This window comes from Salmo trutta, chromosome 25 (assembly GCF_901001165.1).
Source record: "Salmo trutta chromosome 25, fSalTru1.1, whole genome shotgun sequence".
Taxonomy (NCBI): domain Eukaryota; kingdom Metazoa; phylum Chordata; class Actinopteri; order Salmoniformes; family Salmonidae; genus Salmo; species Salmo trutta.
This window is the reverse complement of record NC_042981.1, coordinates 30,802,127-30,817,287: the sequence shown is the minus strand read 5'-3', so window position 1 is coordinate 30,817,287 and position 15,161 is coordinate 30,802,127. Positions and strand designations below refer to the sequence as shown.

At 39.3% G+C, this 15,161-nt stretch overlaps 1 protein-coding gene across 1 annotated transcript; it reads left to right on the top strand.

Annotated features, from left to right (window-relative positions):
• The first annotated feature begins 3,964 nt into the window (after nt 1-3,964).
• On the top strand, nt 3,965-14,374 carry xgb (x globin). Its single transcript, XM_029713654.1, has 5 exons — nt 3,965-4,564; nt 10,860-10,967; nt 11,796-11,916; nt 12,027-12,107; nt 14,129-14,374. The coding sequence occupies exons 1-5, from the start codon at nt 4,404-4,406 to the stop codon at nt 14,246-14,248; spliced, it is 591 nt and encodes a 196-aa protein (XP_029569514.1). The 5' UTR covers nt 3,965-4,403; the 3' UTR covers nt 14,249-14,374.
• Nucleotides 14,375-15,161: the final 787 nt, after the last annotated feature.

Here is a 15,161-nt window from a genome sequence, read left to right as displayed (position 1 = left end):
ATTGTTTTCGAAATGTTTACAAATGATTTTAAAGCTGAAATGTCACGAGTCAAGAAGTATTCATCCCCTTTGTTATGGCAAGCCTAAATAATTTCAGCAGCAAAAATGTGGTTAAGTTGCATTGACTCACTATGTGTGCAATAATAGTGTTTAACATGATTTTTGAATGTCTACCACATCTCTGTAAACCCCACACACTGTACATATATCTGTAAGGTCCCTCAATTGAGCAATGAATTTCAAACACATATTCAACCACAAAGACTAGGGAGGTTTTCCAATGCCTCGCAAAGAAGGGCACCTATTAGTAGATGGGTAAAAAATAAAAAGCCGACATTGATTATCCTTTTGAGCATGGTGAAATTCTGAATTACAATTTGGATGGGGTGTCAATACACCCAGTCACTCCAAAGATACAGGTGTCCTTCCTAACTCAGTTGCTGGGGAGGATGGAAACCGCTCAGGGATTTCACCATGAGGTCAATGGTGACTTTAAAACATGGCTGTGATAGGAGAAAATGAGGATGGATCAACGACATTGTAGTTACTCCACAATACTAACCTAACTGACAGAGGGAAAAGAAGGAATCCTGTATAGAATAAAACATATTTCAAAACATGCATCCTGTTTGCAAAAAGGTTCTTAAGTAATACTGCAACAAATTTGGCAAAGCAATTCACTTTTTATCCTGAATACAAAGTGTTCTGTTTGGGGCAAATACAATACAACATATTTCTGAGTACCACTCTCCATATTTTCAAGCATAGTGGTGACTGCATCATGTTAGAGGTAGGCTTGTAATCATTAAGGACTGGGAAGTTTTTCAGGATAAAAGAGAAATGGGAGGGAGCTAAGCAAAGGAAAAATCTTAGAGGAAAATCGGGTTCAGTCTGCTTTCCACCAGACACTGGGATATGAATTCACCTTTCAGCATGACAATAACTTAAATCACAAGGCCACAGCTACACTGGTTGCTTACCAAGAAGACAGTGAATTTTCCTGAGTGGCCAAGTTACAGTTTTGACTCAAATCTACTTGAAAATATATGGTAAGACCTGAAAATGGTTGTGTAGCAATGATCAACAACCAATATGACTGAGTTTTATGAAAATAATAATGGCAAATGTTGCACAATCCAGGTATCGAAATCAGGGGTTTGAATACTTGTGTAAATTAGATCATTCTGTATTTCATGTTCAATACATTTGTAAAAATGTCTAAAAACATATTTTCACTTTGTCAGTATGGGGTATTGTGTGTAGATGGGTGAGAAAAAATATATTTAATACCTTTTTTATTCAGGCTGTAACACAATAAAATGTGGAATAAATCAAGGGGTATGAATACTTTTAGAAGGCACTGTATATGTAATAATTAGTGTGCTTGTCAGCAAGAACAGTAGGCTAGGTTACTGTTATTTCTCATCCTTTTTTATTATTCCACTTCATCCCAATTTTTCTGGTGGAACTACAGTGCCTTGCAGAAGTATTCATCCCCCTTGGTGTTTTTCCTATTTTGTTGCATTACTACCTGTAATTTAAATGGATTTTTAATTGGATTTCATAAAATGGACATACACAAAATAGTCCAAATTGGTGAAGTGAAATGGTAAAAATACCTTGTTTCAAAAAATTCAAAAAATAAATAATAACTGAAAAGTGGTGCATGCATATGTGTTCACACCTTTTGCTTGGAAGCCCCTAAATAAGATCTGGTGCAACCAAGTACCTTCAGAAGTCACATAATTAGTTAAATAAAGTCTACCTGTGTGCAATCTAAGTGTCAGATGATCTGTCACATGATCTCAGTAAATATACACCTGTTCTGAAAGGCCCCAGAGTCTGCAGCACCACTAAGCAAGAGGCACCACTCCAAACAGATCAGGGACAAAGTTGTGGAGAAGTACAAATTAGGGTTGGGTTATAAAAAAATATCCAAAACTTTGAACATCCCACGGAGCACCATTAAATCCATGATTAAAAAATGTAAAGAATATGGCACCACAACAAACCTGCCAAGAGAGGGCCACCCACCAAAATTCACGGACCAGGCAAGGAGGGCATTAAATCAGAGAGGCAACAAAGAGACCAAAGATAACCCTGTAGGAGGTGCAAAGCTCCACAGCGGAGATTGGAGTATCTGTCCATAGGACCACTTTAAGCCTTACACTCCACAGAGCTGGGCTTTATGGAAGAGTGGCCAGAAAAAGCCATTGCTTAAAGAAAAAAATAAGCAAACACATTTGGTGTTCACCAAAAGACATGTGGGAGACTCCCCAAATATATGGAAGAAGGTACTCTGATCAGATGAGACTAAAATGTAGCTTTTTGGCCATCAAGGAAAATGCTATGTCTGGCGCAAACCCAACACCTCCATCACCCCGAGAACACCATCCCCACAGTGAAGCATGGTGGTGGCAGCATCATGCTGTGGGGATGTTTTTCATCGGCATGGACTGCGAAACTGGTCAGAATTGAAGGAATGATCGATGGCGCTAAACACGGGGAAATTCTTGAGGGAAACCTGTTTCAATCTTCCAGAGATTTGAAACTGGGACGGAGGTTCACCTTCCAGCAGGACAATGACCCTAAGCATACTGCTAAAGCAACTTTCAAGTAGTTTAAGGGGAAACATTTAAATGTCTTGGAATGGCCTAGTCGAAGCCCAGACCTCAATCCAATTGAGAATCTGTGGTATGACTTAATAAAGATTGCTGTACACCAGCAGGACCCATCCGACTTGAAGGAGTTGGAGTAGTTTTGCCTTGAAGAATGGGCAAAAATCCCAGTGGCTAGATGTGCCAAGCTAATAGAGACATACCCCAAGAGACTTGCAGCTGTAATTGCTGCAAAGGTGGCTTTACAAAGTATTGACTTTGGGGGGTGAATAGTTATGCACACTCAAGTTTTCAGTTTTTTTGTCTTATTTCTTGTTTGTTTCACAATAAAACATATTTTGCATCTTCAAAGTGGTAGGCATGTTGAGTAAATCAAATAATACAACCCCCCCAAAAACGTGTTTTAATTCCAGGTTGTAAGGCAACAAAATAGGAAACATGGCAAGGGGGGTGAATACTTTCGCAAGCCACTGTACATATTTCAAATCAAATATACCTACTTGTGTCTTTAAAAATAAATGACAAGAGGCTATTCATTTTTGTTGGCATTCATATGTTATGTTCTATATTGATTGTCAGTTATAAAAGTGAGAATAGACTATATTGAAATGTCTGTTACCTTAATTATTTATTCATTTTAGTAGTGTGCATAAGCAGCTAGGCAGAGATGGTAAGGGGACTCTCATTAGCTCTTAAACGTAAAATATCTTGCCTATGTATTGCATGATGACAAGTGTCAGCAACTAGTCAGCCTCAACCACCTTTAGATATATTGAAGGTGGGGTACATTGGAGAAATGAATTGTTATTGTTAACATTTTCAAACCCCCTGCACTTGGGAAACATACCCCCTTGCAGGTCTTTCTTCAAGTCCTATTTTAAAGGCATAGTTCATCCACATTAATGAATGTTATTTTATATTTTTCTTTACAAAATTCTTAGTGCTCTAATCTCTCAATGTTCATCTCAAAGTACACCAGATTAATGCATTTAGCTGCAGTAAAGTACACCTCTACTACAGTTCCACCCCTGGCTTTGGGCTAAGCCTCAATGAATTCAAATCTTGGAAACGCCCCTGGAAATATGATAGAAATATTATAAACCATCTTCAGTTTGATTCCATTGATTAATCATATATCTCCACATTGTTTTAATGGTCATATTTACCTATATGATGCCTAGAAAATAAATCTATTAGATGCATAGACTACTACAGTATTCATCGTTGTGCTTTTGGCAGTAGTTATGGGAAGAAAACTCTTATTAAGAAGCACTCCTGCGCTCTGGATATCACTGAATCCCATTCATGCTGGATGGTGTAGCCCATTGGTTTCCAATCTGTGTTCCGGGGTATTGTAGGTCGTCAGTGATTATTTGTAGATGTTTTATAATAAATTAATTAATTCTAATAACAGTTGGGATTATTAATGTTATTATAACCATTTTTATTTGACTTTTCACAATCAAAATTGTTTATAATAATAAAAATAGCCTTTTAATGTGTTACATTCATTTCTAAAAATTGACTGCTAAGATATGTTATGTAAAAACAAAATCTACGAATCCCGGAGCTTTTGATAGCGATTTGGTGGTCCCCGGAACGGAACATTTTGGGAACCTCTGGTGTAGCTTAGATTTCCAGCCATACGCGCAAGAGGAGTATACGTGAACCATATGCCAGGGGAGTAGACCTTTCTCTCGGCAGTAATTCGGTTATTTTTGCGTCTGTTGTGTTATTACTAAAGTAGGTACCTGCATTTAAGTTAATTGTACTGTAGCAAGAAAAATGGGCTGCGCAATATCAGGACTGGCACCGAAAACACTTGGAGAGACATCAACGGAAGAAGATGTTGCGCATCTCAACGAGAAGCAAATCCAGATGATCAAAGAGTCCTGGAAAGTTATCCAGGAGGACATTGCGAAAGTTGGAATTATTATGTTCGTCAGGTGAGATGTTTGAATAATTTTGTTTTAGTTATTTGTAAGCAAGTTAAACATTTGCTTTATCAGACTGAACATTTTCATAAAACTCATCTCGCTCATAGAAAGGCAAAACTCTTCAACACTATTGCGCTCAACTTGAAATAACAGATAAATACATTCCAGAAATGATTGAATAAATTGGCTAGAACAAAGACAGTTTGACCGCAGGGACTATGTTTGTTATCATTCATGACGTATTTGTATTTATTATGGATCCCCATTAGCTGCTGCCAAGGCAGCAGCTACTCTTCCCTGTGTCCAGCAAAATTAAGGCAGTTATACAAAATTAAAAACATTACAATACATTCATTACAGAATTCACAACACACTATGTGTGTGCCCTCAGGCCCATACATGACTATAAATTAAAGAATATGCCAACTTCACATTATTCAAACTGTATGTTTTTACACAGTTATTTGTCTATGTGTGTTAATTATAGCTGCAATACATATGATTTTGTGGAAACAGTAGGATCAAAATGTAGGATCAACACATAATTGTTATATTGTATGAGAATTAAGCCCATCATCCTAATAAAATGATGTCACTCCTTGTGCTGCCAAAAAGCTCTCAAGGCATTTTAGGGAGAGACATTATTTGGTCCACAACAGAGAGGAGTCTCAGGGCTCATTGATTGAATGTGACTGTGACATTGTGCCTAACCTCTGCTCACAAGCAAGCAACTGCACATAGTCCTATTCTTTAACCGCTGCCACATCCTTCTGCCTTGGGGCTTGGAGACTTTCATGAAGGGGTTGGAGGGTGTTGCCTCCCTCCGTCCCATCATCCAACATTACATCTCAATGTTGCATAACAAATATACCAGTCCTCTTCCCATCCATTGACAAACAAAGACATTCACAGCAAAGAAAATACATTGCAACGAGCACAATGGCCAGCCTTTGAAATGTAATAGCTTGCAGAGAGAGAAAAAAACATGAATATTGAGTGCACAATGCATTCCTAGTTTGGTGCTAATGTAGTCAGACATTATGGCTGTTAGTGGAGAGAGATGGAGAGAGAGAGAGACCACCAGGCACAGCACAGCAGATGGCTTCAAGCCCAATCAGGGCAATGTGTCCCTGGCCTGGAGGAGATCCAGAGAGTTGAAGAGATTGACCTTAGCGTGTTGGCCTGGGACCACTGGGGCCTTCCATGGTTTAAGGTCACTTCAAGGCCCCTAGAAACAAAGGCTGTCCTCGGGTGATCAGCAAGGCTGTCCTCAGGTTAACAGCATGCACATTCAATTAGACCAGCAGCACTGTGAAGACTCCACCTTTTTGCCCTCCTCTGCTCTGTGTACTACTAGAGCAAGAGCATCTCACCAGGGAATGTATTTTCTATAAGCTGACAGTGGAAATGTAATTGATGGACTATAGAGATCATGCTGTGTGTATGCTATGTGAGGAAATGTAAACTCTTCAATCAGAGGCGAGCCTTTGAAATACCTACTGCATATGAGAGAGCAGGAATTAGAATTCCACTTCCACTTCAAAGCCCTCAAGTACAGGGAATACACTGTAGATCAAAGTGTCGAGCTCTTCAACCGTGGTTTTGTGTGTGTGGGAGAAAGAGACAAGGGTCATTTCCCCTGTGCTCTCACATCAGTGAGGTGTGGTATGAATTACATTGTGCCTATAAAGTGAGAATGACATTCACAGTAAAGAATGTGTCCTCTAACAGCTTTGCCCGGAATAGGACTCATCTCGAAATCCACTTATCTTGACATCAATTTCACCTAGCCACAGAATTGTACAATTTATTCAGGTCTGCATTCAGTGCAGCATATGTCCAGAAAATGATGTTTTTTTCTTCAGCATGTATTACTTTGCTTCCCTGTTCATACTTTGTCATTCACTGTTATTCTTTAAAGGTTCTAGTAATTGTGGCATAATTCCATATAGTTCATGTGTCAAATTAAGTCCCCGGATACGTATCACTTATAGTACAAGTTGTATTATCAGCCAAAATGCATAAAAAAGCATTCATTTTTAATGCAAGGAGAACATAGCCACCATTCAGAGATCCTATTTTGAAATCACCTCACACACCTCTTCTCTGCTCCTATTCGTTTATTTCAAGGGCCTTGTGTTTATGACGGTAGCAATGGACTGAGATACAACTGTGAGTGTAAATAAGGTTTTTCTCTCTCACACACAGAGGCAGTAAGAGGTGCAAATCAAAGTGTATGTGCAAAGCTCTTATACCTCACTTCACAAAATGATTGACTAGAGGGATGAGGGAAAACACAAAAAAGGAGGAGATGATTGGTTGATTACTATGAACATAATTAGCATTATAAAGCCAAGTAATTCATGCATGGTTCCTTTAGATCCTACAGAGCTTTAATGGTATATACCATAAATGGTGATGTATACATTATGGAACTCACAGCAGGGTATGTGTTTCCTGATTTCATGACTATATTTAAGGTAGACACCTCTGCTGGAAATGCTCCCTGATCGTATTGCAACATGAATTAAATCTCTTGTTAAAGGTCCAATGAAGCCATTTTTATCTCAATATAAAATAATTTCTGGGTAACAAGTACCTTACTGTGATTGTTTTAAATTAAAATGGTCAAAAATAAACAAAAATTGCTTCTTAGCAAAGATTCATTTCTCAAGCAAGACTTTTTACAGGACTGTCTGGGAGTGGTCTGAGTGGGGAAGGGGGAACTGAAAACTAGCTGTCATTGGCAGAGAAGTTTGGAACTTTCTTTGTTATTGCTCTATTAACTAATTTACCGCATGGTGATGTCACCAGGCAGACCAAAACTCCAGCCCATCTTAACAGGCAACAATTTCCGGTGGTCATTTCAAACAGCTCTTACACTCCTGAACCGTGGTTTTGTGTGTGTGGGAGAAAAAGAGACAAGGGTCATTTCCCCTGTGCTCTCACATCAGTGAGGTGTGGTATGAATTACATTGTGCCTATAAAGTGAGAATGACATTCACAGTAAAGAATGTGTCCTCTAACAGCTTTGCCCGGAATAGGACTCATCTCGAAATCCACTTATCTTGACATCAATTTCACCTATCCACAGAATTGTACAATTTATTCAGGTCTGCATTCAGTGCAGCATATGTCCAGAAAATGATGTTTTTTTCTTCAGCATGTATTACTTTGCTTCCCTGTTCATACTTTGTCATTCACTGTTATTCTTTAAAGGTTCTAGTAATTGTGGCATAATTCCATATAGTTCATGTGTCAAATTAAGTCCCCGGATACGTATCACTTATAGTACAAGTTGTATTATCAGCCAAAATGCATAAAAAAGCATTCATTTTTAATGCAAGGAGAACATAGCCACCATTCAGAGATCCTATTTTGAAATCACCTCACACACCTCTTCTCTGCTCCTATTCGTTTATTTCAAGGGCCTTGTGTTTATGACGGTAGCAATGGACTGAGATACAACTGTGAGTGTAAATAAGGTTTTTCTCTCTCACACACAGAGGCAGTAAGAGGTGCAAATCAAAGTGTATGTGCAAAGCTCTTATACCTCACTTCACAAAATGATTGACTAGAGGGATGAGGGAAAACACAAAAAAGGAGGAGATGATTGGTTGATTACTATGAACATAATTAGCATTATAAAGCCAAGTAATTCATGCATGGTTCCTTTAGATCCTACAGAGCTTTAATGGTATATACCATAAATGGTGATGTATACATTATGGAACTCACAGCAGGGTATGTGTTTCCTGATTTCATGACTATATTTAAGGTAGACACCTCTGCTGGAAATGCTCCCTGATCGTATTGCAACATGAATTAAATCTCTTGTTAAAGGTCCAATGAAGCCATTTTTATCTCAATATAAAATAATTTCTGGGTAACAAGTACCTTACTGTGATTGTTTTAAATTAAAATGGTCAAAAATAAACAAAAATTGCTTCTTAGCAAAGATTCATTTCTCAAGCAAGACTTTTTACAGGACTGTCTGGGAGTGGTCTGAGTGGGGAAGGGGGAACTGAAAACTAGCTGTCATTGGCAGAGAAGTTTGGAACTTTCTTTGTTATTGCTCTATTAACTAATTTACCGCATGGTGATGTCACCAGGCAGACCAAAACTCCAGCCCATCTTAACAGGCAACAATTTCCGGTGGTCATTTCAAACAGCTCTTACACTCCTGAACCGTGGTTTTGTGTGTGTGGGAGAAAATGAGTCAAGGGTCATTTCCCCTGTGCTCTCACATCAGTGAGGTGTGGTATGAATTACATTGTGCCTATAAAGTGAGAATGACATTCACAGTAAAGAATGTGTCCTCTAACAGCTTTGCCCGGAATAGGACTCATCTCGAAATCCACTTATCTTGACATCAATTTCACCTAGCCACAGAATTGTACAATTTATTCAGGTCTGCATTCAGTGCAGCATATGTCCAGAAAATGATGTTTTTTTCTTCAGCATGTATTACTTTGCTTCCCTGTTCATACTTTGTCATTCACTGTTATTCTTTAAAGGTTCTAGTAATTGTGGCATAATTCCATATAGTTCATGTGTCAAATTAAGTCCCCGGATACGTATCACTTATAGTACAAGTTGTATTATCAGCCAAAATGCATAAAAAAGCATTCATTTTTAATGCAAGGAGAACATAGCCACCATTCAGAGATCCTATTTTGAAATCACCTCACACACCTCTTCTCTGCTCCTATTCGTTTATTTCAAGGGCCTTGTGTTTATGACGGTAGCAATGGACTGAGATACAACTGTGAGTGTAAATAAGGTTTTTCTCTCTCACACACAGAGGCAGTAAGAGGTGCAAATCAAAGTGTATGTGCAAAGCTCTTATACCTCACTTCACAAAATGATTGACTAGAGGGATGAGGGAAAACACAAAAAAGGAGGAGATGATTGGTTGATTACTATGAACATAATTAGCATTATAAAGCCAAGTAATTCATGCATGGTTCCTTTAGATCCTACAGAGCTTTAATGGTATATACCATAAATGGTGATGTATACATTATGGAACTCACAGCAGGGTATGTGTTTCCTGATTTCATGACTATATTTAAGGTAGACACCTCTGCTGGAAATGCTCCCTGATAGTATTGCAACATGAATTAAATCTCTTGTTAAAGGTCCAATGAAGCCATTTTTATCTCAATATAAAATAATTTCTGGGTAACAAGTACCTTACTGTGATTGTTTTAAATTAAAATGGTCAAAAATAAACAAAAATTGCTTCTTAGCAAAGATTCATTTCTCAAGCAAGACTTTTTACAGGACTGTCTGGGAGTGGTCTGAGTGGGGAAGGGGGAACTGAAAACTAGCTGTCATTGGCAGAGAAGTTTGGAACTTTCTTTGTTATTGCTCTATTAACTAATTTACCGCATGGTGATGTCACCAGGCAGACCAAAACTCCAGCCCATCTTAACAGGCAACCATTTCCGGTGGCCATTTCAAACAGCTCTTACACTAAAAGGACATTATCATAATTTTCACAATTTGATAGTATTATTCCAACCTCATAGTGGTGGAAATATATATAAAACACAGGAAAATCACGTTTTTGACTGCACGTGTAAAAAATTAAACAATTTACTAAGTCTGAATCAGGCCCAAAATGCATAAAATAAAATAGAAAATAGAAAAATGGTTTAAAAAACAATATATCGAACCATATCATGAAAGCAACAAAGTCTATGAGAAAGGCCATACATGAATGCGTCTGAAAGGGCAGGGGAACTCTTACGGCCAGGGCCAGATCACCACATCTGGGGACCGAATTATGACACCTTAAAGGGCAGGGGAACTGAATACAGGCAGCTCTATGAGGAGAAGGACAAGTGGGTTTACACCCCCTGTCACTGAGGGTTTTGATGTTGGGATTGCAGCCCATAGTAGGCCTATAGCAAAGCAGGCAAGGACTGAGGGTTAGAGAGCAGCCAGGACTGATAACTGCAAGGGGCTCAAACAAACAATCAGATCTCATAGAGATGTTCTTAAAATCACTGTGTGGATGAGATGTGATGACTTTAAATGCCACCTTGAAGATATTTACAAGGATAGAGACAGGCATGGCTTAACTAGAGGACCACATCAACACTTACATTATAAAAAAAACATAGTGGATGACTTTCAAGACCTTATTTACAGCCTTGCTTGAACTCTGTTGCGTAGTCAGTGGGAGAATTTGGAGGACGGAGGGATGTTTGTGTGTGGGCATGAATACGTCAGTTTGGTTAAAGCAAACTTAATGAAGCTGGATCTTGTAGGCTCATGTCTGTTGTCTTGGTAACAGGTTATTTGAGACCCATCCAGAATGCAAGGATGTATTCTTCCTGTTCCGAGACGTGGAGGACCTTGAGATGTTACGGACCAGCCGGGAGCTGAGGTCACATGGACTACGGTCAGTCGCCACACCACAACACTGTACAACTCTCAAGTTCAATACACTACAGCCGGTGTACCACAAAGGGAATGGTATTTTTACATATCATATCTGAACATCTCACAATGTACCATCACTGATTACATTGAAGCAAACTAATGTATGACATACTGTAGAGATTAAGTTTCCTATTTCAAAGATCTGTCCACACTGTTTGTGTCCCTATATGAGATTATCATTATCTGGCTAGCTATTATCAGGTCTGCTGCCAGTGAAGAACACACTTATCCTCCATATGCTGCTCCCAATGGTGTGTTTTCTCCATTCTGTTGTGTCACTGGGGTATGCTGAGCCTCTTAGTTTTTCTCCCCTCAAAAGGCCAATAAACCTAATTAAGCCTGAGGACTCCACTTAATCAAAGGTATGAAGGCTACAGTGGCATTACAGGAGACAGACAGGGATATGTACACTACATCTCCACACAGCCCTTCCGCGCTTATACTCCCAGGAAAAGGCCAAGTGCCCCTCAAATCACTTGCACAGGCATTAGTGCAAAATGTCCTCACCGGCCCCTAGAGGGAGTACACCCATTTATTATTTTGTGCATATTTATCTTTCTGCATAGACTCTCCCTAACATGCTGTTCGGCGTAAAAGACAGGCCTACGGGCAACAACGAAACCATGTTCAGTTTCAGGGTTTAATGTTGGAGAACATTTGTTGAAAGAGAGGATAAAAGATGACTAAATGAATTGGATCACATTAAGTGCCTGTGGTAGGATCGAATGATGGTGATAATCCAAGGTGTGCCTGTGGGCGTTCATAACCCGGCCTCCTTTCCTCTCAGAGTAATGTCCTTCGTTGAGAAAAGTGTGGCCAGACTGGACCAGCTGGAGAGATTAGAGGTTCTGGCTATGGAGCTAGGGATGAGCCATTACCATTACAACGCCCCACCCAAATACTACAGCGTAAGCCACACACACACTGATGATGCATCTTAAGCAAAGTTAGAGTTTGCATTTTTTTGTTGTTGTTGTATACGTGTATACATTCCTATTCTTGTGTGATTTCTTTCCAGTATGTAGGAGCAGAATTCATCTGTGCTGTCCAACCCATTCTCAAAGAGAGATGGACCCCTGAGCTTGAGGAGGCATGGAAGGTACAGATTTCAGTCTTTCTTGGCGCCCCCTGTGATTTAATATGTGGGTGTCAATCACATGCTCTTCTAGGGATTCACCCAGTACAAATGTTCAGCAGAATGCGTTGAATTGGTATAATCATGTGTGTCACCAATTATTGTCCAAGAGGTCCCTTGGCTTTCTGCTGTGCCAGAGTTACTCACATCCAATGATTCGTGTCAAGATGGAAATTATCACCAGTGGATGAGATAGGTTGACTGACATGAACATTTCAGTTAACCAGAAATGACCATATTGGGAAACCAGTGCATGGCTCTGTCACATCATGTAACCCTGCTTTACATAACTAACAAAGTATTATATCATACACTCTTATTAAATAAAATATCCGTTTCAGTACAATGTAAAACTACGCTGTGTGCTACTGTGTATGATGTGAATAATGTTTCGTTTTTTTGATTGTCACTGTGTTTTCTAATTAGTTTTATGGGTTACATGACTCCATGAAAACAATGGCTAATTTTACTGAGTGAACTAGCCTGGCTATTATAAATAAAATGAAATGAGTGAATGAAGCTCTGTGTTTTACCATAAATGTTCCATTGAAACGGTCTGTACTTGCCTCTAGTGGATTCATGGAGAACTACCCTTAACTCCAACTTTGTGCTTACCAGTCCTAAAAAACGTAAATGAGTTACCTCTGGTTCGTTCAGCCATTCCTATGGGGTAAATGAATGGGGAAGAATGGGGTTTAGGGATAAACGCCCAAAATAAGGTCTGAGGTTAACACAGGAGATCTTATACGTTTTGATCTATAAGATAATATCAGTCAGTTAACATGACCTTTATGAATTATGAAGACTTTATGTGCTTGTTTTGAATACATAAATGCTTAAAAATTCACAAAAAGGGACGTTAGCTAATGAAGATGATCTCATAGAACAAAATGTACAAAATCTCTGTATTTACCACAGACCTTTTTTTCTGTCTTTATCCAACAACCAATTCATTTCCCCATAGGCTTTGACCAAGCCATGGCGGAGTTAGTGCCTACATAAAGACACCATTACTATTGCTCTCTATTCCTTGGATCAAGTCCTGTGGCCAGGATAAACTCCTACTCATTATATATGTGGAGTGAGCAGTTTTTCCTGACCAGGAATATTCCTGGCTCTACTTATTTCGTAGTATAATGTATCCCTGGACTGCCCTAACCCTAGACTGGTACTTACAGCTGTAGCGCTAACCATAACCCTAGACTGGTACTTACAGCTGTAGCGCTAACCATAACCCTAGACTGGTACTTACAGCTGTAGCACTAACCATAACCCTAGACTAGTACTTACAGCTGTAGCACTAACCATAACCCTAGACTGGTACTTACAGCTGTAGCGCTAACCATAACCCTAGACTGGTACTTACAGCTGTAGCGCTAACCATAACCCTAGACTGGTACTTACAGCTGTAGCGCTAACCAGGCATTGGAAAACTTCCCTGGTCTTTGTGGTTCAAATCCAGTGCTCGACTGAGGGACCTTACAGATAATTAATTATATGTGTGGGGTACAAAGATGAGGTAGTCATTAGAAAAGATTTTTAAACACCATTGTTGCACACAGAGTCAGTCCATGCAACTTGTGACTTGTTAAGCACATTTTTACTCCTGAACTTGCCATATCAAAGGGATGGAATACGTATTGACTGACTCAAGACGTTTCAGCTTTTCTTTTTTTATTAATTTGCAAAAATTTCAAAAAACATAATTCCACTTTAACATTATGGGGTATTGTAGGCCATTGACAAAAACAACTCAATTTAATCCATTTTTAAAATCAGGCTGTAACAACAAAATATGGGAAAAGTCAAAGGGTGGTATGACTACTTTCTGAAGGCACTGTATAAGGGTGGGAATACTTTGGAACAGATTTCCAAAATGAATAAAATCCCCAGTTGGGGGAACCCTGCATTCAGACACCTTGATTGGAATTCTACATTATTACAGGTATCCTCATAATTCCTTGTGTGTTGTGTTTGTGAACCAGACCCTGTTCCTGTACCTGAGCAGGCTTATGAAGCAGGGCTACCAGGAGGAGACAAACAGACATCACCATGATGCAGCATCCCGCAAGGAAAGGCCAGAGAAGAGGAACACACCCAGATGAGAGGCCTGGCTATGCTGGCCTTCACCCAGAGACTGTTGAGCATAGCACAAAAATGTGGCACGTGTCTTTTAGCTGTGTATATAGTGTATTTATCGCTTATAGTATTCATTTTCTACATACAGTTGAAGTTGGAAGTTTACATACACTTAGGTTGGAGTCGTTTTTCAACCACTCCACAAATTTCTTGTTAACAAACTATAGTTTCGGCCAGTTGGTTAGGACATCTACTTTGTGCATGACAAGTAATTTTCCCAACAATTGTTTACAGATTATTTCACTTATAATTCACTGTATCACAATTCCAGTGGGTCAGAAGTTTACATACACTAAGTTGACTGTGCCTTTAAACAGCTTGGGAAAAACCATAAAATGATATCATGGCTTTAAAAGCTTCTGATAGGCTAATTGAAATCATTTGAGTCAATTGGAGGTGTACCTGTGGATGTATTTCAAAGCCTACCTTCAAACTCAGTGCCTCTTTACTTGACATCATGGGAAAATCAAAAGAAATCAGCCAAGACCTCAGAAAAAAAATTGTAGACCTCCACAAGTCTGGTTCATCCTTGGGAGCAATTTCCAAACGCCTGAAGATACCACGTTCATCTGTACAAAAAATAGTGCGCAAGTATAAACACCACGCAGCCGTCATACCGCTCAGGAAGGAGATGCGTTCTGTCTCCTAGAGATGAACGTACTTTGGTGCGAAAAGTGCAAATCAATCCCAGAACAACAGCAAAGGCCCTTGTGTAGATGCTGGAGGAAACAGGTACAAAAGTATCTATATCCACAGTAAAACGAGTCCTATATTGACATAACCTGAAAGGCGCCTCAGAAAGGAAGGAGCCACTGCTCCAAAACCGCCATAAAAAAGCCAGACTACGGTTTGCAACTGCACATGGGGACAAAGATCGTA

Coding starts and splice junctions, on each gene's coding strand:
- xgb (XM_029713654.1), top strand. CDS start 4,404: ATGGGCTGCGCAATATCAGGACTGGCACCGAAAACACTTGGAGAGACA. Junction 10,968..11,795: donor CTGAGGTCACATGGACTACG/GTCAGTCGCCAC, acceptor CTTTCCTCTCAG/AGTAATGTCCTTCGTTGAGA. Junction 11,917..12,026: donor CCCCACCCAAATACTACAGC/GTAAGCCACACA, acceptor ATTTCTTTCCAG/TATGTAGGAGCAGAATTCAT.